Source organism: Nuphar pumila, chromosome 16, assembly GCF_984573655.1.
Source record: "Nuphar pumila chromosome 16, dmNupPumi1.hap1.1, whole genome shotgun sequence".
Lineage (NCBI taxonomy): Eukaryota > Viridiplantae > Streptophyta > Magnoliopsida > Nymphaeales > Nymphaeaceae > Nuphar > Nuphar pumila.
Window position 1 is genome coordinate 26,504,502 of NC_143264.1, and position 23,587 is coordinate 26,528,088.

Here is a 23,587-nt window from a genome sequence, read left to right on the forward strand (position 1 = left end):
TTTAAAGATCTGAATGTGCATTTGGATTGGATTTGGATACCCTAAACCAGACTATCTTCCTACTCAAATAAGATTTCTTTAAGTATTTTAGTTTGATGAGTTTCACATTCGGAACAAAATGTGACTTATTGCATTTTTTTAATGCAAAGATCTTTTTTTTTTATTTAATTTGATTCAACAAGAGCACACAAGTTTTGGATATGGAATTAAATCTACCTAATCAGATCTGATTGAGATTTGGATCTACTGCCTACATTTCAATGTTTTAATTGGATCTGACATGATTTGGGCTGAATCCAATCCATTTGCACGTATAAATTGCATATTTTGATTTTAAATGTGACATATTCAAATAGGATCCGGCCGAACCTGATTCATTTGCGCCACCAGTTGCAGTTAGGGTAATGGGTCAGGTCAGGATTAACCTGGTATTGGATCCATTTGTAAACAGTCCGCTTGGTTGATCTCAATCCCTTCAATTCTTACATTCAAGTGCCAGATCTGGTTGAGATACGGATATCTGTGGCACTGGGTCACCCAAAAATAAATTAAATATCTTTATTTCCAAGTGAACAATATATTGCAAATCTCTTGATTTTCAAGTGAACAGGATCAAATCCATCATTGTCGACCCCGATCCGACCATATTTGCCTATATTGTCATGACCCGGATCCCAATAGAATCAACAATGTTTATTCCGGACCTGTCCCGCATTCAGATATACACCGTAGGGATCCAGCAATCTGAGTTGGATCCGGTTCGGATCTGGGTCAAAACTCCGGCCCGGTTGTACCCATATTTAATTGTTTAATTAATACTGCAACTAGTAATTATGCGCAGCAAGCAAACTAGCGACAATAATAAAAAAACAAAAGAGAAAAGAAAGAATAATAGTTGGTATTATTTTTCATATTTATTGTCCAAAGTTTTTTTTTCATAACCCCACATTTATCATTTCCCTCACCGAAATTGGTTGTTCCTTTCCGTTTTTATCTCTCTCTCTCTCTCTCTCTCTACAAAACCCTCGCCGAGGAAGTGTGTCGCTAGTGGCCCTCTTCTTCTTCTTCTTCCCTTCCGTTTTTCGTAGTCGCTTCGTCTTTGGTCCGTTTGCAGAGAAACCCTAGAAAACCCATCTACTTCGGCCCCTTCTTCTTCCCATCGCGGAGCGTCCCCTTCTCTGGGGAAACCCTAGATTCGGGGCCATCGAGCTCGGTAGCCCTCGGTTGGAGGCCTGGATGAGGCGTCGTCTGGGGCTCCTTGCGTTCTACAGTGAGGGAAAGAGGAATTTTTTTCTTCGTCTTCTTCGTGGTGGCCGTGGAGCGCTTTGAGCTCGCTAGGGTTTAGGAGGAGTGTGCTTGCAGTGTTGAGGTATTGTTGTTGAAGAGAAGAGAGGAGGCCGTTTCGTGTCGGGTTAGCTTTTCGGTTTTCCGTTCTACTTGGAGCTGTGCTTGGGCATGGGTTGTGGGATTCTTGTTGGCTTTTAGAGGATGGCTTCTGGCGAGCACAGCGTCGCGGTTGCTTGTGCCATCTGCGGCTCGTTGCTTGCGTTTCTGTGCTCGCTTTCCGTTGCCATCCTTTGGGCTGTAAATTGGAGGCCGTGGCGGATATACAGGTAAAATTTCACCTTATGTTAAATGTTTCTCATGATAAGCCTCATGTTCTGTTGTATCAGACTTTAGTCGTTTATCGTAAAAGAACACGCGAAATTGACGCTTATTTTGCATGCGACGAGATTGCTCGTCTTGTCGTTTTTTAGACGCAAGCATATAGAGGATGATTATGCGTTACTTTTGGATCTAAATCATCCCTGCATGTGGACGGTATGAAATATGGCAATTTTGTTTCGTGAATCAGTTTCTGATCCGTTATCATTTATGGAGAATTCTTCAATTCATTTGCCTTTGTTGGTAGGCTTTAATTGTCTCCCTTGTATGTTTTGGATGGAAATCACTGATAGTGCCGATCACTGCTTTATTATTTTGAGAAACTTCTGAACTTGCATCTTTTTTCTCCTATTGCCGGTATTCAGATTGGTTGGTGAGTTCCAGATATCCCTCCCCCCTCTCCTTCAAAAAGCTGGCGACACTACGTATCCCATTATTACTAGGGGGAAATGTTGAGCGGGAGAAAGTTTGCAGGCCTCTATTATTGTATTATGTGTAAAATCTTCGAATATAAGCATTATTTACGGCCTTCAAGTCTGCTGATTGATCTAGTTTTGGAGATCAGTCTGATTTGTTTATCTACTTTAGGGAAGTCGTCTGATTTCTTTTTCTGATCGTAGTTGAATAATATTTTAGCTTGTGAGGGGTGCTCAATTGGGCAAATTGGTTTGAATAGGACCTCTGCGCTTCTGGACAACTTTCTATTTTTGCATCCTTGTATGAAGTTTGTTTAGCATATGTACGCTATATTTCCTTTTCTAATACATGAATAATTACTTTGTTATATCAAGCGAGAAGATAGATGGTAATGAGGGTATAGACAACATGTGGCGTTAACCACATTGGTGTAGGAGTTTTCTGTGTCCATCCGACAAGCTTGGTTCTAACATTTGTTGGTCCCAACATGAGGATGTAGTATAAGAAAGCCTCATGTCTTCATTTGTAATTTGGTTAACACATAAAATAAATGTTATGCATGAAGAATAATCTTTTGGGCAAATTTATGTTGGTGGACAGTTGAAATGAGTTCATTCTATTGGTGGTTGTTTTTGGTCATGAGTTAGTTGTTCAATCACATGTCCCGCCTATGTTTACCCTTCAGTACCACGTGGAATTAACATATCTTACAGTCACATGACTCTGGGTGCTCCGACTACTAGTACTCGAGTAATGCTGTGCATAATAATAATAATCTCTTGGACTGCGGTCATGATTCTTGCACAGAATCACGTGTTCTGATACTACAAAAATGTAAGTGCTTTGATAAGGACTTAGTTGAGTGATGCAGAATAATGATTAACTTTCAAGACACACATTGCATGTGTGTTTTGGGATTTGCATTGATAATTTGTGGATACTTTTTTGCAGAAATACATATCTGAAATTACAACATTAGCAGTCAAGATCCATCATGGTGAAATGGTGACCCTACTGGATGGTCTTCAATGTTTCTTTCCTGCGTGAACTTTCATTTATGATATCTCCAGCTATGTCATGTAGGTAAGGGATATGGCATGGGTACAAAGAGCATGATAGGGAAATTTCTAAAAGGATGGGTACATGGGTACAAAGATCATTGTTAGAAAAATCAGAAAATGTCTAAAAGATGGGTATATGCGTACTTTCTCTCTCTCTCTCTCTCTCTGTCTCTCTCCCTCTCTCTCTCTCTCTATATATATAAGGGAAAATATTTGCTACTAATGAAGGAACTAATGAACTATAAATCATAGGTGGGTGCAAGTTGTATAGACACAATCTAACCACATAGATGTGTTCAGCATGGTTTGTTTGCTAAGGATCAAGCCTTGAACCCCTTTAAAAACCTAATTACTTGTCATGATAAAATGATTCAAAACAAGATTCCTACTAAATAAAACATGTAGATCACATCCGCAACATTTAATCTACAAAAAATTGGAAATGTTTTAAGAAAAGAGTGATTTCTAGTCATTAGTAGCCAATATTTTCCCACATAAATAAATAAATAAATTATATATATATATATATATATATATATATTATGGGCACATGCAAAAGTGCAAAATTATGCTACAGTTTACAAGGTGCCCTGATTGACCTTTGATACCAAGCATTGGCTTCATATTCAATGGATCATAAGATGGATAAAATGGGTTAAGTTTGTTGCCTAGATGATCTGTACCCAGGAATACCTAAGTACCTAATCTACCGATACTGGGTCTTGGTAGAAGTACTCATTTACGTGGGTTTCTAGGCATAATATGCAACCAATCAGCAATTCTGATATGGTTAATGGTTGCATCTATTTGATTAATATGCCTTATAGACTACTTTATACGAGCCATATGGGGGTGATGAAAAGATTTTCTAGATCAACGACATTTAGGGATGCTTAAGAACATGGGGTGAGAAGGAGACGGGGAATAATTGATATCCACATGGCCGTGTCTGTGTATGGAGATGACTTTCCTATCCATCTACACTAATGGTATCCCTAAGAATCACATAAATCATGTTATGTGCTTGAAGATTGAAAGGTCTCTGGTTGGTAATAAAACCCTTGATATCCCGCCTGCCCATTTGAGAATTTCACCCAGCTTTAACCTTGTGACAAGGGTCGCACCCCATGAGTTTTGAACCATAGTCGTCCCCCTCAGGTGAAAAACCATGATCACCCCTAATCAGGAAGGCAAAACCTGCAGAGCCCTCATGGGCAATGTGCCTACATATATGAGTTATTGCTGTGTAGGTTTTAGCTCTGCGCTCCCATTCTGGTGACATGTAAACGTGCACGAACATGTGCTTGATGCTTGTCAGTCATTTCCATCACGATCTTTGTTCACTCTTTACTCTCTTAGCGATGCTTCATTTTGCTAGTTTTGAGGGAGAAAAAGTGGACAACTGAATTTAATCATATTTTGGGTTAGTTATGGTATGCTGTGTCACAAATATTGCTGCTAATTTTCGAATATCATGATTTTATCATGGTATTTTCATAATCTGAAAAAACACGAAACCATCAAGAACTTTTGAAATGAAAACATCTTTTGTACTATTGTCATATTGATTATATTTTTCTGTATTTTTATAAAATTTTATATTTTCATATATACTGGTATTTTCCCAAGAAAAACCAGAATATGTGACATTATCTGTATTTCTTTACATGATAGTTTCACAAGAACCATAATTGAATCTTGGAGGCTTTTTACCTACTAATGGGTCTAATTTCTCATTTTTTTATGACAGCTTTCTTGAAGAGCGACTGTATCCATGCATCAGCCCTCAGAGGATAAAATTATAGAAATGTATTGTTTGAGTTTTCAAATTGCATGCTTAGATAAAATTTTAGCTTAGAAGAGGCATTGGGAATGAATGACTGTATTCATGTGATATAGAGATTTTATGCAACCGACTTGGAATCCTATGAACATGGCCATCAATGGTACTTGCACGCCTAAGAATGTGATTGGATTTATTTTTTAATTGAAGGCATTCTATTAGTTGGAATGAAAGAAAGGCAACAATGTCAAATAATCATAGTTTTGCGTCTCCACCCATCCGATCCAAGATAAATCAGTTATAATCCTTCTTTGTTTTGCACACAAAGTGTGTTTACTTGAATTCATTAATGCTAAGAAAGCTGGAGGAATGCTCATTAAAAATTAACTACCCAAACCACCAAGCAGAGATTGACCACTATTTTCAGATGAGTTTCTAGAGTTTTACTCCTATCAAGTTATTAACAAATCCCTTATTCAAGATTTGGGTCCACTGGTTCATATAGGTCCATGCATGCCTATCTAAAGAGTTGCTGAAAGATAGACATACCAAAAATAGTTGAGGGTCTATGTCACATAGGTTTGGGTGCAGGTGCGGTGATGTGGCACTTTAAAAAAGCTTGGATGCGGGGGTGCGGGAGGGTGTATATATATATAGAATTATTTATAGATAATTTATAACAGTTGACAGTAACATTAATGAAATTAAAAAACAATTATCATAATATCATCAAATCAATTCATCATCATGCATCCACAGAAATCGCATGACAAAGATGAAGAAAGTTTACAGAATTTTCATCAATTAATGGGCTTTTGAATCACACATATATGGACCAAGTACTGGTCAAGAAAAGATCCAGCACTAGGTGGTTGGGAGGCAGAATACACACACACAAATTATATGGATACACATTATTTATAAATCATACAAAATGGATGAGTTCAACATCATCACCCCACGGAATAGAGGCCTTTGTAGCTTTTTATACAATGAGAAAATTTATCATCCAAATTAGATGAGCATGCAATGGCCAAATTTAGTAAAATGAGGGTTGACTGTGGTATATAACATCGTAAATTCGTAACACTTGAGAAATAACCACATGATGAAAAAAAAGTGTGCGAGGGGAGAGAGAGGTACACAAACAGAGGGGGGTGGGGGTTTAGCCGAGAAGAGCGAGAGAGACAAGGAGAAAGAGATTGAGAGAGAGAGAGGTACACAGAGGGGGGGGGGGGGGGGGGTTAGCCGAGAAAAGTGAGAGAGACGAGGGGAGAGAGATTGAGAGAGAGAATGGAAACATACCTCCTCGACGTGCCGGAATCGCCATGTCGAACCGATCGCCTTGTCGCTGCTGGGTTGGAGGCGGAGAAGAGGAGGCGTCAGGATCGGGAGGAGGGGGCAAAATGCTTTTTGCCCTAATCCCCCTCCCTGCCCGTTTCTTTGGGCATTTTTTTTAAGTTCAAAAATTGGACACTAAGACCTTGGGTGCATTGACTGCACCCATGGTCGGTTTGACCGCACCCGCGTTGCATCGACGCGAGTGCGGCACCCGGCTGACCGAATCCTTGTGACATAGGTGAGGGTTCAATCCTGTACAACATATGATTGAACAACTGGACAACTATGTCACCTGGGTACGGGTGTGGGTACAAGTGCGTGTTTGTCACTGCAATTAAAAAAAATGTGGGTACGGGGTCATGGCTATATATATCTTAAATATCACATAAATACAAAATAAACTGAACATAATCTAAATATATATGCTATATCTAAAATATGTATTATATACTGAAAATATAAAGTTACACTAAAGAAATAATTATAAATTATAAATTGAGTACAAACTTGTATGTATGGAGGGTGAAATGGCATGTCCAAGTGTCGATGCGTGTCGACATGGGGACACGCCTGTCGATACGGGTACGGAGCGCAAAATGGAGTGTCCATGTGACAGATGGACATCATTAATAATTTCTTTTTTGAAGTTTTTAGTGGTGTTGCCTCTTTCTAGTGAGACCAGCTGAGCAAATGCTTCTGCTTTAGGCGATGGTTCAGGACTCCAGGTGGCCTTCTTAGGAAATGGCTCCATTTTTTCTGAAAAGGGCTCTATAGAATGAGGTGGAGTATTCCCTTGAATTATTGTTTTTCCAGATGATCTAATCATCATATTAGTTGGCAGAATATTTCTAAGCCAACTCGATTAGGAGCCAGTTGTTGAGTTTTCTATCCTTAAAAGCTGTTTTAAGGACCAAAACACCAGCTGCCAATTTCCTACATGCATCGCCCATATTTGGATCGTTGCAAGTATTCCAACATCTTGTTTATTTATGGAATACTATTGTACTTTTTTGTATTGAATGGTTCCTTTGTTGCTTTTGTAATAATTTTGGGCCATAACTCAAAATTTTAATGCACCAAAATTCAGTTTTATTTGTTATAGTTCCCATGGGCATCACCTCTTTGCGCAAGCCAACATGTAGCATAGGCTCTGTTTGCAGGGGTCCTAGCCTCGGAGTTTCACGCTGCCGGCACAATGACTGTAGGTATGGCAGGCTGAGCCAGCATGACCAGGTCTTCGTGCCAGGTGCGGTTTCTTCGGGGTATAAATGCCTCAAAAAAGTTGTAGGGATAGGATGCCATGGTGTACTATGCAGTGGATTAAAGATTGGTTAGTTGGAAGTATTTCTTATGCACATCTTAGGCTATTTAAGGATATTTCTGGTCCTATTTTAAAAGCAAGTTGGTTATATCTCTCACATTTACTTCTTTTGGATATTTCTTTGAGCGTGTATCTTTCCTTTAGTAGACTTGTTCCCTCATATACATATAAAGGCATGACTATATGGATTAGGAATAACCAAATAGGTGTGTATCACGATAGGAGCATACTAGATGTGGACTATCCATAGATGTGTTCGACATGCCCCATTTGCTAGGAGTTGATTGTTGGATCATGTTGAATGAAAAACATGATTTTTTGAAGCTTGAATATTTACAAAAAAGTTTGGGCCATTGATTTGGAAGCCCTGAAAAGCCTATTCATGTGTTGTAATCAGATGATCCAAGAGCCGGTTCCTACAAAACCAAACATGTAGATCATATCTGTACTGTCTGATTAAAAAAAAAGAAAACTCCTGAAAACGCTCCTTCCATATCTTGTCATACCTAAGCCATCCTCACCTGCACCCTATTCACATATATATATTACATCATGGGGACAAGCAACATACCTACCACACATATCCAAGTCTGTATATTATATATGTATGCACATATGCCCTGTGCTCGAATGTGTGCATATACACAAATAAGCTCAAAATGTTTGGGTGTGGCACGACCTTTAAGATGTCCAAACCATTTCATTGTTATTAGTCAAATTATAACATTGTTTGTTTTTATATATTATTTTTTTTGAAAGAAAGGATTAATTATCTCATTTTGAGGGTTTCATTTTCTTCCATGCAGTATTAATTGGTTTTTTATTATCGTTATTGAGAGACCACAATCATTCTTATTGGGAAACCACATACACCTGTCTGTCTGGGCTTTCTAAACACAGGTGGATCTGTTTCAGCAATTTTTTATCTCACCACGTGCTATTGATTATTGATCAAGTTTTCGTATTCCTATGGCAATTATCTTTTTCTTTCGTGTCCTTATCCCTTAGAATGAATCATAAGTTGATGACTTGTTCTGTCTCGTCATCATCATCATCATTACACCTTATCCTAACTCCATTGAAGTGGCTCTATGAGCCTTTTCCATTTCTTAAACTTCAGTCATTTTACAATCCTTCATGTCACCTCTGACTGCCTTCTTCCAAGTCTTCAATTATGTTCCTATCCTCTTTTATAATTCCTTCCATTTGTGTCATGTCAACCTTCCTTACTGGTGCCATAATAGGTCTTTGTGCAACAACATTCTCAATGTCTTGTTCTGCATGCTATGTTTATGTTACAGGTCTTATCACTCCAGGTTTGGAATTGTCCGATGTATTTCATGTGAATGGTTTGGAAGTTTGCTTTCCCCTCTCTTTATGAAGCATGAGTGTTCCTGCAGTATTTTTTGTGTGTGTGTTCGTGTAATGAGGATTTTCTTTGGCAATTTCAGCAGCATGAGAATTTCTTCTTATTCTGCATTATCAGCCTGTGTTTATGCTCCTTTAACTAGCTTGATTTATATGACTGCTGTTTTTCTCATAAGACTAACGTAGTGCCCACTAAAAATTTGACCTTTTTATGCATCTGCAGCTGGGTTTTTGCTAGAAAATGGCCTGAAGTACTATATGGCCCTCAGTTAAGTGCCTTGTGTGGAATTTTGTCACTTTCAGCATGGATAATCGTGGTTTCTCCTGTTGTGTTGCTTGTTGCTTGGGGGAGCTGGTTAGTTGCCATTTTGGATCGGGACATAATTGGACTAGCGGTTATCATGGCTGGGACGTCTCTGTTGCTTTCATTATATGCCATCATGCTTTGGTGGAGAACCCAATGGCAAAGCTCAAGTATGTGTTGATCATTCCGTTATTATCCTTGTCTCTCGCATGGATGCTTTTATCTTTTTATTTAAAATCTTGGATGATAGGTATTTTTCAATGAAGAAACTAGCCTTTGGGCTTCTTTTTTTTCTTTTCCTTTCAAGATGGAAGAAATAAAAGAAATGCATTAATTGTTGTGCATATACACGTTTTGCATGTGACTATTTTGTTTTGAAGCTACACATGCTTGCATGGTAAGCATTGTTTTTGTTCTCATAATTTTTATGATAATGTGTGTGTGAAGTGAGTGAGTGCATAAATTGTATATATTTTTGATTGGTGGCCACATTGTGTGGTTATCTCTAATTGCAAAGTCACAAGTTCACTTGCAGGTTATTTTCTTTCTGAATAGGCCAGATAAATTTCTATTAGCATGTATTGGTTCACCGGTCTGAAACTCTTTTACCAGTTATCATCATTGTGCTATTGTTTTCTATATTTTTTATTCTATTTCATGCTTTTGAAAGCATGCGAGTGCCAGGAAATTTTTATCTTTTTTTAACATTGATTTTTATTACTTTTTAAAATATCCAATTTTCTAATGGGTGAAAGTGTGAATACCTTTCCCAAATTTTGCCTTGTTTATTTAATTTGGGTACAATAGGACAATGATGACAACAACTGTGGTGTGTGTGGTTTGCTTGGAAAAATAAGGCGATGGTAATGGTGGCAAGAATAATTAATATACAATAATTATAGTAGTAGCTTCCCATTACATAGTCGCTACAACTTTGGTGTGTAGTGACTTCTTGATATCTGCTTTTTGCTTATTGATACAAATTTTTTTGGGTTGCCCCCCGAAAAAACAATTACTTAATAATGTGATTGCCATTGTAATTGTTATTACAATCCTTGTCATTATTATTGTTGTTCCGATTATTGTTAATGTTGTTTTATGTTTATTGTTGCTATTGATTTTCTTGTGTGTGATTGTTATCATTGGGAATGCATAATGCAGCAAAGATGGGAAAAAGGCAAAGCAAGACAAAAAATTACGAATCTTGAAGTGTATACAAACTAAAATCTTCAGAAAAGGAAGCAATAAATATATTATTGCAGTTGAAGTTTTCAGCTATTTTTATGGTTCTATCATTTATCTAATTTTTTATAACTCTTTTGTATTTGAGTTTTTTGGATATTCTTTAGTATCTTACTAGCTTAGTTTTAACTTTTAAGTTAAATCTTCTATGAGCTTCTTCTTTAGTATCTTACTAGCTTAATTTTAGGTTAAATTTTGTATATTTGGTTTTAGCTTCCTTTTTTGTTGTTCTCATCTTTCTCTTGATAGCATGCCGGCAAGCTGCATGCAAAATTGATAAAACCCATAGAATCTGGCAACTGTTATACTAGGCATAATCAGAATATAGAAATTTGGTGAAGTTGGGTTTCCAACATTCATGAAGAGAGTTTGGTACTCGAGTATATGGATAGTGGACCTAAGTTTGTTGGTCAAGTTGGGTTTCCAATCTTCATGAGTAGATTGTTGATTTATCTTTCAAGACTTCCCATTTGTTGCTTCTTTCTGTTATGATCAGTATGTATTCATGAATTGAGTCCCCTTTGTCTAAGTTAGCTTTTTCGTTTCATTGGCAGGGGCTGTAGCTATTCTTCTTCTCTTGGCTGTAGCTATTCTTTGTGCATACAAATTTTGTGCTGTATATGTGACAGCAGGTTCTAGTGCCTCCGAGCAATATTCACCTTCTGGTTTCTTTTTTGGCGTATCGGTGATAGCTCTAGCGATTAACATGCTTTTTATTTGCAGAATGGTCTTTAATGGTAATATGACTATTCTCATTTCTCATAATTTTTTTTAATTATATCATCCCTAAGTTGATGGTATTTCTGTCTTGAGTCCATTACTTCTGAATTATATGTTATTTTGCAGGAAATGGGTTGGATGTGGATGAATATGTGAGGCTATCTTACAAGTTTGCATACTCTGACTGTATTGAAGTAGGGCCTGTAGCTTGCTTGCCGGAACCGCCTAACCTCAATGAGTTATTTTTGCAGAAAGCTAATAGGCAAGTTTATGCTGTTATTCCTGGAAAGCCCTAAATTATTGTGCAACCTTTGTTTTGTTTTATTTTTGATGCATTAAATGGAAATTTGATCATCATAAAAGAGAAGGGAGGGTTTACTGTCAAGTAGGTTCTGTACCAGAATTTGTTCATCTTGCTATTTCTGAACGGCTTAGGGTGGCATTGGTGATGCATTTTATAATTCAAAAAAACCTAGTTATTTGTGACTGACATGTTTATCCTTGACTTATGAGGTCAACTTGGTGATCTGATTATGTAAACAAACATTTTATTAGTATATATTGACAAAGATCTGTCCATTAAGAAATCGCTAAGCGACAACTAAGTAAAATTCCCGAGTATCCTAAAATATGAACTACAGGATGCATGTTCATAAGATCTGTAAGTTAATAGGTCATTATATTGAGTTTCTTCAGAAATTAACATCTATTCTTGTTCACTGGAACTTAGTTGACATCTTGTGATACCAATCAAAATAATCAAGTTCCTTGAATGAATAACTTTATAATCAAAAGTAGCAAACACTAATTCACAAAGAAATTCTACCATGAAGGAAGCTAAAATGTATTAGTATTATTCCCGAAGGAGACAAATCAAGTTAATTCAATATCCACAAATTATATGTATGATGTCGTTTGTGTATGGAAACTAGAAATGGAAAAAAACAAGGCTGGGCATATTGGAATAGGGTCAGCCTACTGAGTTTACCCAGTAGGGCTGTTCTGGATTGATTTGGATGGAGTCAAACCCACCGGATTTTGCAGCTATAAAAACTGAAGCTTATCCACTTTGAAATTTGTGTGTGAGTGATAGCTTTGTCAAGTCAACCCAAGATCCTGAAGTTGCTGTGTTATGGACTGACTGATTCTTGCTTTATTTCTTTCTGACTTGGTTGATGTCACAGGGCTTCTTATCTTGGGTTGCTCTACATTGGATCACTTGTTGTACTCATTGTGTATTCTATCTTATATGGTTGGACGGCAAAAGAAGCTCGCTGGCTTGGGGCTGTCACTTCTGCTGCTGTTGTTGTTCTGGGTATATTTTACTTCAGGGCCTTTATATTTTGGTTTTGGTCCTTTAAGCGTTGAAATTACTCACAAACTTATGTATAATTCAAATAGTTGATTCTTGCAAAATTGTGTAAAAATTGTAGACTACAACATGGGTACATGGTTATTTGGATTTGAGCTCCTCAAAAGTCGAGTTGCAGCACTGTTTGTTGCGGGAACATCCAGGGTTTTCCTCATCTGCTTTGGGGTGCATTACTGGTTTGTTATGGCTGTTCATATATAACTAATTTAATTTCACTGCATATGTGCTCTTTCTCATAAGTTGTCATACTGAAAAGTTTTTTAGTTTTGTTTGCTTTTCCTTTTGTTCAGGTATTTAGGGCATTGCATTAGCTATGCTGTTGTAGCATCTGTATTGTTAGGTGCTGCTGTTTCTCGTCATTTGTCTGTTATGAACCCATTGGCTGCCAGGAGAGATGCTTTAGAGAGTACTGTAGTTCGTCTTAGAGAGGGTTTCCGCAAAAAGGGTTTGAACAGCTCTTCTAGCTCCTCTGAAGGTTGTGGATCTAGTGCAAAGCGTAGTAGTAGTGTTGAAGTTGGTCAACTTGGAAATACTGTTGAGTCCATCTGTCGAAGCACTATGAATAGTGCTAGTGATGGTGTTGGTTGGAACACCTCTGCACTTGGTGGTGGTGGAAATTTCCATGAAGGAGTAAGCAGTGATAAAAGTATTGATAGTGGAAGACCAAGTTTGCTCTTACACAGTAGTTCTTGCAGATCGGTTGTTCAGGAATGTGAAATGGGTGCCGTTAATAATGATAAGAGTTGTAATCAAAATAACTCTTTAATGGGTTGTCCTAGCAGTGGTATAGAAAGTCAAGGGTGTGATTCAATTACATCTGGTACAACTTCAGCCAGTCAGCAGGTCTTGGATGCAAATTTAGCTCTGTTTTTCCAGGAAAGGTTGAACGATCCCAGGGTTACGTCTATGTTAAAAAAGAAAACAAGAGAAGGCGACCATGAATTGGCCAATCTACTCCAAGACAAAGGTTTAGATCCAAATTTTGCTGTAATGCTAAGGGAGAGGGGGTTGGATCCAACCATTCTTGCTTTGTTGCAGAGGAGTAGTCTCGATGCAGATAGGGATCATCAGGACAATACAGAGACTGCTGCCGTTGAGTCTAATTCTTTGGATGATGCTATTGCCAATCCAATTTCATTGTCTGAAGAACTAAGACAGCGGGGTTTAGGAAAATGGCTTGAAATCTCTAGGTTTGTTTTGCGGCAAATAGCAGGTACACCACTGCGTGCCTGGGTTGTCTTCAGTTTCATTTTCATCCTAGAAACTGTAATAGTGGCTAAATTTCGGCCAAAAACTATCAAGGTCATAAATGCAATCCATGAACAGGTAAGAGTGATTTTTTATGCTTGAGAAGTCTCGCTATTTCCTTGTTGGGAGTATAGTTTGTGTGGGTTCTCATGTGAACTGCTGCACTTGCAGTTTGAGTTTGGATTCTCGGTGCTGCTATTGTCACCTGTTATTTGTTCAGTCTTTGCATTCCTTCGTTCACTTCAAGCTGAGGACATGGCAATGACATCTAGACCTCGAAAGGTATACAATAAGGATTACTTACATTGCTTTGAAGGATTACCATACTGTTGCTTCTTTGGTGCATGAGTATTTTACAAGGTGCATCTTTTGATTCTGACAATGACTTAATTTAGCAGAATCCGTGTTGTGTTGAATAGAATAGGGATTACTTCAAGAGGTTTCGATCTTGTAATTGTTCTTGTTATGGTGTTATATTCACTTTCATCTGAAAACATGGTGGTGCATCTTTTTTTATTTTTGAGAAATTCACATACTTGTGCGTGGGGCCACTGACACATAATTTCATGTCTTATATATGTGGATTTATACTGAGACCCTAAGTTGTGCAAATAGATGCATGCCGTATACTTGTGCTTATGTTTGCAGCAAACATGCATTAAGATGCGTGAAGCCGCTCTCTGTTTAGTACAAATTGCAAAACGATCCAAAGTCATAATCTAGTGTTGCGAAGTCACCCATCTATAAGCATTAAGTTTATGTCCTATCAGCGGTAATGTACCCTAAATCACACCTTTCTAGAAGTGGTGACTAATAAATTTTTTGCTTTTGACTTTATGCTTGCTACCTATATTTGGATAACAGTGATTATAACATGATTAGTAGCTTGAGTGGTATTTGTAACTGACATTTTGGCAGGAATAATGTGATGCTTTCTTAGTATACTTCTTTTCTGTTCTGGAAAGGAATGAATATTTAGTTATGATTACTGTTTGGAGAAGGGATTCTTCATGGAAAAGGTTGTTTGATTTCTTTCATTAGTAATAGAATTAGTTTCATGGAAACGGCTTTCTGTAATCTGGGTTACTTCTTGCTTTTGTTTCCTTCCAAAAGAAAGATTTTTCATCAATAAATGCTTAAAATATGTGATTACATTTCTCTTAATCTTTGTTACATATTTCATAATATGTTTCTCCTTAGATGCATTTACAGGAAATAGGTGTGTTTTGTCCGGTGAATGGGGACCTACCTATAGCCACTGCATTGAAGTTGTCCATTGTCCTCAACAATAATAGTTCCACTTTTCATGTTCCATAATTTTTTGTCTCTGCTGGCTGTACCCATTTGCTTGTATTGGAAATACAAGTGCGTGACTGTATAGACATGCGCAGTGACTGGCAAATGCATCTGTATCTCTGCATGCACCTTTAAGTGGGCAATCTGGTACATGCATACACGCTTATTCTCACATGCATGTGTACCACCATCATATGGAAAGCCACTTGTATTTGGTAGAGCATTTAATTTCACCTTTTTGTGTACCAAAGTAGGTCACTTTGTTTTATTATCTTGGGAAATATCATCATTACTTCCTGAACTGGTTTTTGATACTGTTACCTGTCAGGTCTGTTTCTGACAGTATGTCTTCCAGCTGTCTACTAGGTCTGATTATGTTGTTAATATGGTCCGTTAGAATTCTGCCTTCCAATACAGTCCATCAGATCATTTCAAGTGTTGATGCATGCTTATACGAAATGTACTCGACTTTTTTATGTGCAACCGGGCATTCATATTAGTTCAAGCTGTAGGAACAATTAAGTAGAGGATACTCTGAATGCTGTTTTATCGCCAGCATACTATAGTGTTTTCTCTTTTTTTTTTCTGATTTACTTTTCTTTTTTATTGGTATTTCTTGACATTTTCAGTATGGCTTCATTGCGTGGCTATTGAGTACCTGCATTGGTTTGCTGCTTTCCTTCTTAAGGTATGTTTATCGGATGTATGCCTAATGGCTATTATTTGGTTTTAATCTTCAGTGCTGCTCCTTTTATGAGTATGCAGCCAATGTAAATTTGGTGGGTTGCCAACCTCATTCTTGTGTCGTGTTGGGATGGGTCATTCATTTTTGGTACTGTTTGACAACAAACTATTATTACCTCTTGTTTTAGTAATCCTTGTAATGCAACTGCTGCTTGTGGCTCATCTTTAATAGTATCATGTTGCTGTTGCTACATCTTGTGCGTTGTCTGACTGTCGAAAATGCTTGCTGATTTCCTGCTTTTTCTGTAACTGGTTCATCTTTGTTTGCACAGAAAAGCCTGTGGAGTTTGAGAAGTGACTTTATGTGTTTGTATCATATTATTTAGGGAAAATTCCATTTAGGAGCCAACCTTTTGCCCCTAATTCCAAAAAATGGGCCTCACATTTCTGAAATTCCAGATATCAGCCTCTGTTTTCCTGGAAACTGCCAAACAAGGGCCTGCATTTATTATTGCCCTTTAACTCGGGTTAAGTCATAACAATAATAGCCTATATCATTAAGAGTTCAAAACTTCAAATTGTTCTCCTTTTGCTTTTTGTGTGGTTGAATGTGTATTTTTTAATGTTTAAAGCAAAAAGGAATCACATTTTTCAAGATGACAGATGTTGACCTCGGGTTCCTATATGACTGTTTAGGAAAAGTATGGCCCATATTTGGAATTTCAGAAAAGTGAGGTCCATTTTTGGAATTAGGGGCAAAAGGTTGGCTCTTAAATGGAAGTTTCTCTATTATTTTCACTCTCTTCACATAATGCAGTTTTCAGGGATATGTTAGTTGATTTTTTTCATTTTTTAGCTGTCATGAATGCTTGAGAATTCGGATAGGTTTGTTCTAGGGAGATATAATGGGTCAGGTTCTGTTTGTGTCTTCGTGTAGCTTGAATCTCACACGTTTAGATTAGAAATTTGTTGAAAGAACTATTTGTGTCTTGGTGTAGCTTGAATCTCACATATCCAGATTAGAAATTTGTTGGAAATCTTTCAACTGAACCCAACATAATTCTATACTTCTGCCCTTATTCACATAGGAAGCAAGTTATGTCTGTAAAATCTGATTATGACCAGATTGCGGTTTCATGACTGCTTACCAGATTCAACCAGTTAAATAATTGGGCTTGGTGAGCCTTACCAATTTAAACAAAAAGAATATGTTTGGCCAGTCTCCACTTGACTCAATATGAAGCACTTTAATTTTAACAGAAAACTGAGTCTCAATCATCACAAAATTTCTTGAAGATAGCAAAAAGTTCATTTCTATTCTTCATGAAGTAAACCCATGTATATCTTATACGATCATCTATGAATTTTGCAAAATATGAAGAACGACCCTTAGACAAATTGGGTGAAATACCCATACATTTGAACTCTTAGTCTCTCTATCTCTTTACCTAAATGACAAAGCATGACCCTTTGTCAACCTACAACTGTCACACTTCTGTACATTCTTAGACACTAGTAACTCTAATATACCCAGACTCCTCGAGGCTGCCAAGTGTTGCAACCTAGAACTGGAAATATGCCCCAGTTTTTGGTGCCACAAAACTGTCTCTTCCAAAACAGCTGCACCCATACCAACTCCATAACTCATTTGCTTGCTCATGTCCAGCCAATCCAAGTAATAAAGATCTTTTCTATGGCCAATCCCAATCATCTTTTTGGATAACTGATCGTACACACCGCAATTAACAGGAGAAAAGGTGACATTATAATTGTATTTAGTAGTTTCACCAACAAAAATGAGATTCATGGCTAATGAGGGAACGTAATAGACTTGTGAGCTATTTAACTTGCAACCACGATAAGAGTTTGAAGAAATGCAATTTATTTTGAAAATGAGCATAGAGTAACCATCTGTAGTGCAAAAAAACACCATTATAGGTTTGACAATTGGTTAGAAGAGACTCATGAGCTGTCATGTGACATGCGATCTAAGTCTATCAACCCAATTGAAACATCTAATGTTGCATCTTCTCTAATAATTGAAGCTTACCACCACCTGACTGCTCTAAGGATCTCTCAGCCAAGATGCAACAAACTGAATACCAACATCCGTGAGCTCAGTGCTCTCACTATTAGAAGATACTATTTAAGCTTCATCACTCTTCTTCAGAACTGGACAATAACTTTTCATGTTACCAAAGCCGTTGCAGTAGTGGCATTGAATAGAACTCAAGTCACCATTACCTACAGTCTTACCACCACCCTTACCACCTAATCTACCACGACTACTGAGGAATTGCTATTACTGTATCACCAGAAGGATATGTTCTGGGAGACTTCATTTTAGTCTCTTCAGCAATCAACTCTGCTAATGCATGAGTTACTGAGGGAAAAAGTGACCTGTGAGGTTTGACATTCCTCACCCCATCAAATTCCGGGCAAAGGTCCATGAGGAACTCTCTCAGTTTGCTTGTCTCTCTTTGCTGATTAACCACACTCACACATGCCTGACAACAGTTGCACTTCATACACTTTTCACATTTGTTATGCCCTTCCATAAGTGTAAGTGCATCCCAAACCCTTTGCATTTTGAGTAGAATTCTTCTACATACTTGCTCCTATGCCTCATAGCGAGTTGATATTGTTCGACCCAATTTTCTTGCTTGTACAATTGCTTGACACACCGTCATGCTTCCTTGGCTTCTTGAAATTTGGACAAATTCACATCTGTTCTTTGCTCTGCCGACCTTAATATCCATACCTTGACCTTCACATTATTTGCAATCCACTCTTCCATGAACTTGTCATAGTTAGGATTGGTTGTCTTGGATTTCACTTTTGAGCCATCCAAGCCCTTTTCCCATAATTATAAGTTATGAAGTCAACCTAATATTCATAATTTGTCTCAGCAAGCTTCAACAGGACAAGTTATATTCCTTCCCCCTTCTCCATATCTCACTACAAAATAAGTAGCTGCACACAAATATCAGAATAGCAACAACAAAAACAAATATGCTGAAATAACCCAAATACGCTGACTGAAAATCAAGCCAGGTTAGCCAACACACAACAATAACCCACTATGCTGAATACACCGATACTCACAATCACACAATAGGCACCACAACAAATACCTTATGCACATGGACAATATACTCTTGACAATATACTCTTACACAGAGCACATCCAAAGAGTATAACCAATATGATGCACAAAATAGGCAAGCTCGGTACACCCAAAGTAGGAAATATAGTTACCAACTGTCCTCAAATCTTTCTCAAATATTGAAATATCAACTCTCTACTGCTTCTAATGTATCCCCAACTGTAAAACAACCCAAACGAAATGAATCTCACAATGACACTACATGTAACGCCCCAAAATCGGTTATTTATCAGAGTTTGAAACAGAAGTTCAACGGAAATCATGTTTGAAATAGCAAGTCCCTGGACCTTGGGTGCATTACAACGCAACCTCCCCTTTACAAACCGATTTGCAACTCAAATATATATTTCATTGAAATAAAAAGAAGAACAAGGTTTTGGTAATACAATTTTAGTAACCCAGAGTTTTAATCAGAAGAGATGCTTTCGAAGAAACTTTTATACTACATCTATCAAAAGTGTCTTCAGGAGCGCAACGTCAGGAAAGAGGTCTCGCCTTGAACGCATCACGACATCATGCCATCGCAAGCTGTATAACCTGTTCACCACCTTCCCATGAAATGGGTCAGTCTCATAACAGACTAGCAGAGGTGCAAAAGACAAGAAGGTACAAATGCTGCAATAATCAAGATATCTGATAGATCAAGAAGGAAAAAACAAGATTAGCAAAACTAACAAAATGTACTCTGAAGTAAGCAAGACTCTAGTAAAGCAAACAGCTAAATACAAGAGCAGTAAGGACCACAATGCTAAACAAGCAATAATCCAACTGATATTATAGGTGAAGAGTAACTAACTCTATCCACTAATCAAACAAAACAACTGAATAAGACAAGCATTTATAACAATGCTCGCAATACATACAAGTATCATTGGATGACTCAGTCTATCGGCAAATAACTACATTAATCGTAAGGCAGAAGCTATTGCATCACAAGCAATTCATAAGCTACACATGATAAGCAATCACACTGTAGCAGTTATATCACAATATGTAACAAGTAGCATAATGCTAATATTATAAGAAATTGACTAGTATGAGAAACTAGTTATTACCTAACAGAGAACTGCGCAAGCAGTTTAACCAACTAGAGTAACGTCTTGACAAGCGTGCATAGCTCAACGAGTAGCATATGGCCAAGAGAGTAATCAAGCAATCAAGTCACATCACAACATGCATATCTCATAATCGTGTGCATAAGTTATATTTTGTTCTCTTTATGAGCAGGCCGTTGTGGTACACACAAGGCAAACAGTAGAAACAACCAAGATCGATTCTGAGGTCCATTATGCTATGTATTTTATTATACTCCGAATGACTGACTGAGTCCGCTCCTAAGGGGACGATCAGTGACCAAGAGAGTAAATCCCCAAAGGCAAACGAAGGACCATGGATGTATTCAAACTTCTGCAGAAGTGGCCTGAAGTATTTCTCCTAACCTCCGATGACTGAGGAAGCCATACCTTTGTCCATAATAGCCATTAATGGTCTGTCCATCGAAGTTTTGTACCATCCATCCTCTCTCTTGATGAACCGTCCCGAATGAGCATGACGGGGGTTTCCTAATTGCCGTCCCATTCTACATGCTCTGGTCTTTCAACCCAATCGAGCATCTTGTATGTGAAGGCACATGATTATCATTTATGGGAATTACACGTGTCATTGTGTGTTCGAGGCAACCACACACCTCTCATCTTACTCACCGCAATACATAACGTACCTGTTCAAAGGTATAACCACGATGAGAGGGGTAAAGATCTCTCGCAGGAAATCCCTCAACACATCTGCTTTACAGAAGTCCACGGTGAACTCATTCAAGTTCCAACTTATCGTGCTCGGGTCCTTTAGACAATCGCAATCATTCTGCCTATTAGGCGAATATTAACATAACAGGATTTAGCTTAATGTGTCAATACACGTTTAGATGTTACTACAGACCTCTCGTCCTGCTCTTCGTAGTTCAAACATATCATACGTGACTAAGAGTACAACTACAAGAGGAGGTGCATGGATTCTTCATAAGAAATCCAACGATAATACCTTTACAAAGAAAGGAAGGCGCTACTGTCTTAGTTTGACCAGAAAGCCTAGAAACTAGGTCTCGCATCAGAGGTGATGTAACGCCGATCTAGCGATGGCGCAAGTACCTTAATAAGATTCTCGCCCTACTCGTGCACACGTTCCTAAACAGGGTTATCCGAGTCGTATTGGATACGCGAACTGAAGTTGTAGAACACTTCTCCCAAATGCATCAATTTGGGAGATTCAGCCGCTATCTCATAAAAAGATTTCGAAATCTACTTTGCAAAACTATACGTTTCGAAAATAGGTTGGTGCTTAAAAAGTCATTCTTTGGAGAACCAAAGTGCATAAGTGTGCATCGTGTCTTTTAAGACAAATAAGTGAAATAGTATATACTATACACTTGAAGCTGCACTCAGGGAGTGCAAGCTGACAAGGGGCAAACCCGTGCACATACTAATACAATGACAAATCAAGGGGCAAGACTCGATGTGCGAAGCTACATTTCAAGCGCAAAACACACAAGCCACACACGAGGTATGAAATCATACCTCGACCATCGAAACACACAACCAGACAACTACGTAAGCAACTCATGAGGTATGAGATCCTATACTGACTAAGCAAGTGTAAAAGACGACTCATGAGGCATGGGGTTGTACCTCGATTAAACGATAAGCGTAAGCAAGTAAAGGAGCATACGACAAAGATAAGAATAAATGCACGAAGTGCAACAACAAAGTAAGGACGAACAACACATACAAAAAGTAAGTGCAAAAGAAGTACGACAACAACAGGAAAGTAAGGTACGAAAAGCAAAAGCAAGTAGTAAGGCCATGACGCATAAAGCGCGGGACAATAAAGGTTAATGCAGAAAGTAAAGTGCGAGAATGTAAAAGAGGACCAAAATTGCATCATGGAGTAAAAAGACAGATGTAAATAAGCAATGGCCATGGCGCAAAGCGCGAGACAACAAGAAAGTAAAGTACGAAAAAGTAAAGAGGACAAGGATCGCGAAACCGCGTCCTTGAGTTAAAGAACATGAATTAAAAGCCTAGGCACATATATCGTGGCGACAACAGAAAGGAAAGTGCAAGAAAAGTAAAGAGGACAAGGATCGCGAAACCGCGTCCTTGAATGTAAAGACATACGTATATATATTATACATATATATATCATCCTATTTTAGTTATCTTTCTTTATTTTAGCATTTATCCGTTCATTGTCCTTTTACGCAAGAATCCCCTACCTTGAGGGGTTGCGGGTTCTCGTATGCCTGCGGCGTAAGCAAGCAAGAGCTCGAGCCATGAAGGGCGAGCTGGATCCACCGTTCAACCTGCGATGCTTAGAACATTAATATATGCCGTAATATAAACGAGAAGCGGGTCCGGTAAAACCTGCAGTGGTACCGGACCCCAAACACGAGAGTAGGCAGGGAGCTCAGCTCCCTGCAGAGGAGCAATAGAGGCAGCAAAGCCTCCTACAGGTTGCGGTGCGAGAGGCAGGGGCCTCAGTCCTGCTTAACAAAAAGCAACAGAGGCAGGGAGCAGGGGCTCCCTGCCTACCAGAACAAAGAAAGGCAGGGGAGAGAGCAAAGGCTCCCTGCCACAACAAGACAGGGGGGAAACACCCCCTGTTGGAACACGAGACAGGCAAGGGCTCTGCCCCTGCCGACAGCAAGAACAAGGCAAGGAGGCAAAGCCCCTTGTCGGAGAACAAACGAGGTGCAGGGGGCTTTGCCCCCTGCTCGAAAACAGGAAAGCAGGGGAGCTTCTTCCCCTGATGGCAAAACGCAAGAAGCAGGGGGGCAGAACCCCCTGCCGAGAAGCAACAGGGGAGCAGGGGACTTCAGCCCCTGTTGAGGAAAAACAGAAGGCAGGGGGAGCTTCTCCCCCTACCAGGAAACAACAAGGGAGCAGGGGGGCTCACCCCCTGACAGAAAACCACAGGAGACATGGGGCAGAACAGAATCCCTTGCCGAAAAAACAACAAAGAGGCAGGGGCTTCACCCATGCCAAAAAAGCGAGCCGACACAAGGAGCTCCGCTCCCTGTCGGCAAAATGGAAGGAAACAGAAGGGGAGAAAGGGAGATACCTGAGACGACACAGGAGAAGGCGATGGTGCCGATGTCAAGACCTCCTTGCGTCAGCCTCCAAAGAAGGGGGGTGTCTGCCGAGGTGGGTGCTGGCGGACACAAGGAAGAAGAGGTTGAAGGAATGGGGAGCAGTGGTAACTCACTGGAGTGCTGATCAAAGAAGCGGTTTGGCAGAGGCGCTGCCAGACATAGGTGGTTGTCGATCGCCGGTGGGAGCAGAAAAAGGAGATCGGGGGAGAGGGTGCCTGAAGGCGGCGATCGTCGGGAAACACAGCCAAGAGGGAGCAGATGGTGGCTGACGGCGAGTCGTTGACGCCAGCTCGAAGAGTGAGATGGCCAGTGACGGTGGTGCAGTCGAAGGTTGCCGGCGACTCCGATCGCCGATGTCTGCAGCACCCAGGACGAAGGCGACAAAAACAGAGGGGTCGCTGGCACCCACACAACAGAGAAAAGGAGGGTGGTGGTCGGCGGCGAGTCGCCAA

At 39.1% G+C, this 23,587-nt stretch overlaps 1 protein-coding gene across 1 annotated transcript in view; it reads left to right on the forward strand.

Annotated features, from left to right (window-relative positions):
- The first annotated feature begins 972 nt into the window (after positions 1–972).
- Positions 973–23,587, forward strand: part of LOC149813118 (calpain-type cysteine protease DEK1-like) — a 63,660-nt gene continuing 41,045 nt past the window's right edge. The window contains exons 1-9 of the mRNA XM_089992140.1: positions 973–1,613; positions 9,180–9,430; positions 11,057–11,239; positions 11,349–11,484; positions 12,407–12,537; positions 12,656–12,770; positions 12,885–13,920; positions 14,014–14,124; positions 15,768–15,826. Coding sequence (XP_089848266.1) covers positions 1,489–1,613; positions 9,180–9,430; positions 11,057–11,239; positions 11,349–11,484; positions 12,407–12,537; positions 12,656–12,770; positions 12,885–13,920; positions 14,014–14,124; positions 15,768–15,826 — 2,147 coding nt within the window. The 5' untranslated portion in view covers positions 973–1,488. The remainder of the gene's footprint in view (positions 1,614–9,179; positions 9,431–11,056; positions 11,240–11,348; positions 11,485–12,406; positions 12,538–12,655; positions 12,771–12,884; positions 13,921–14,013; positions 14,125–15,767; positions 15,827–23,587) is intronic.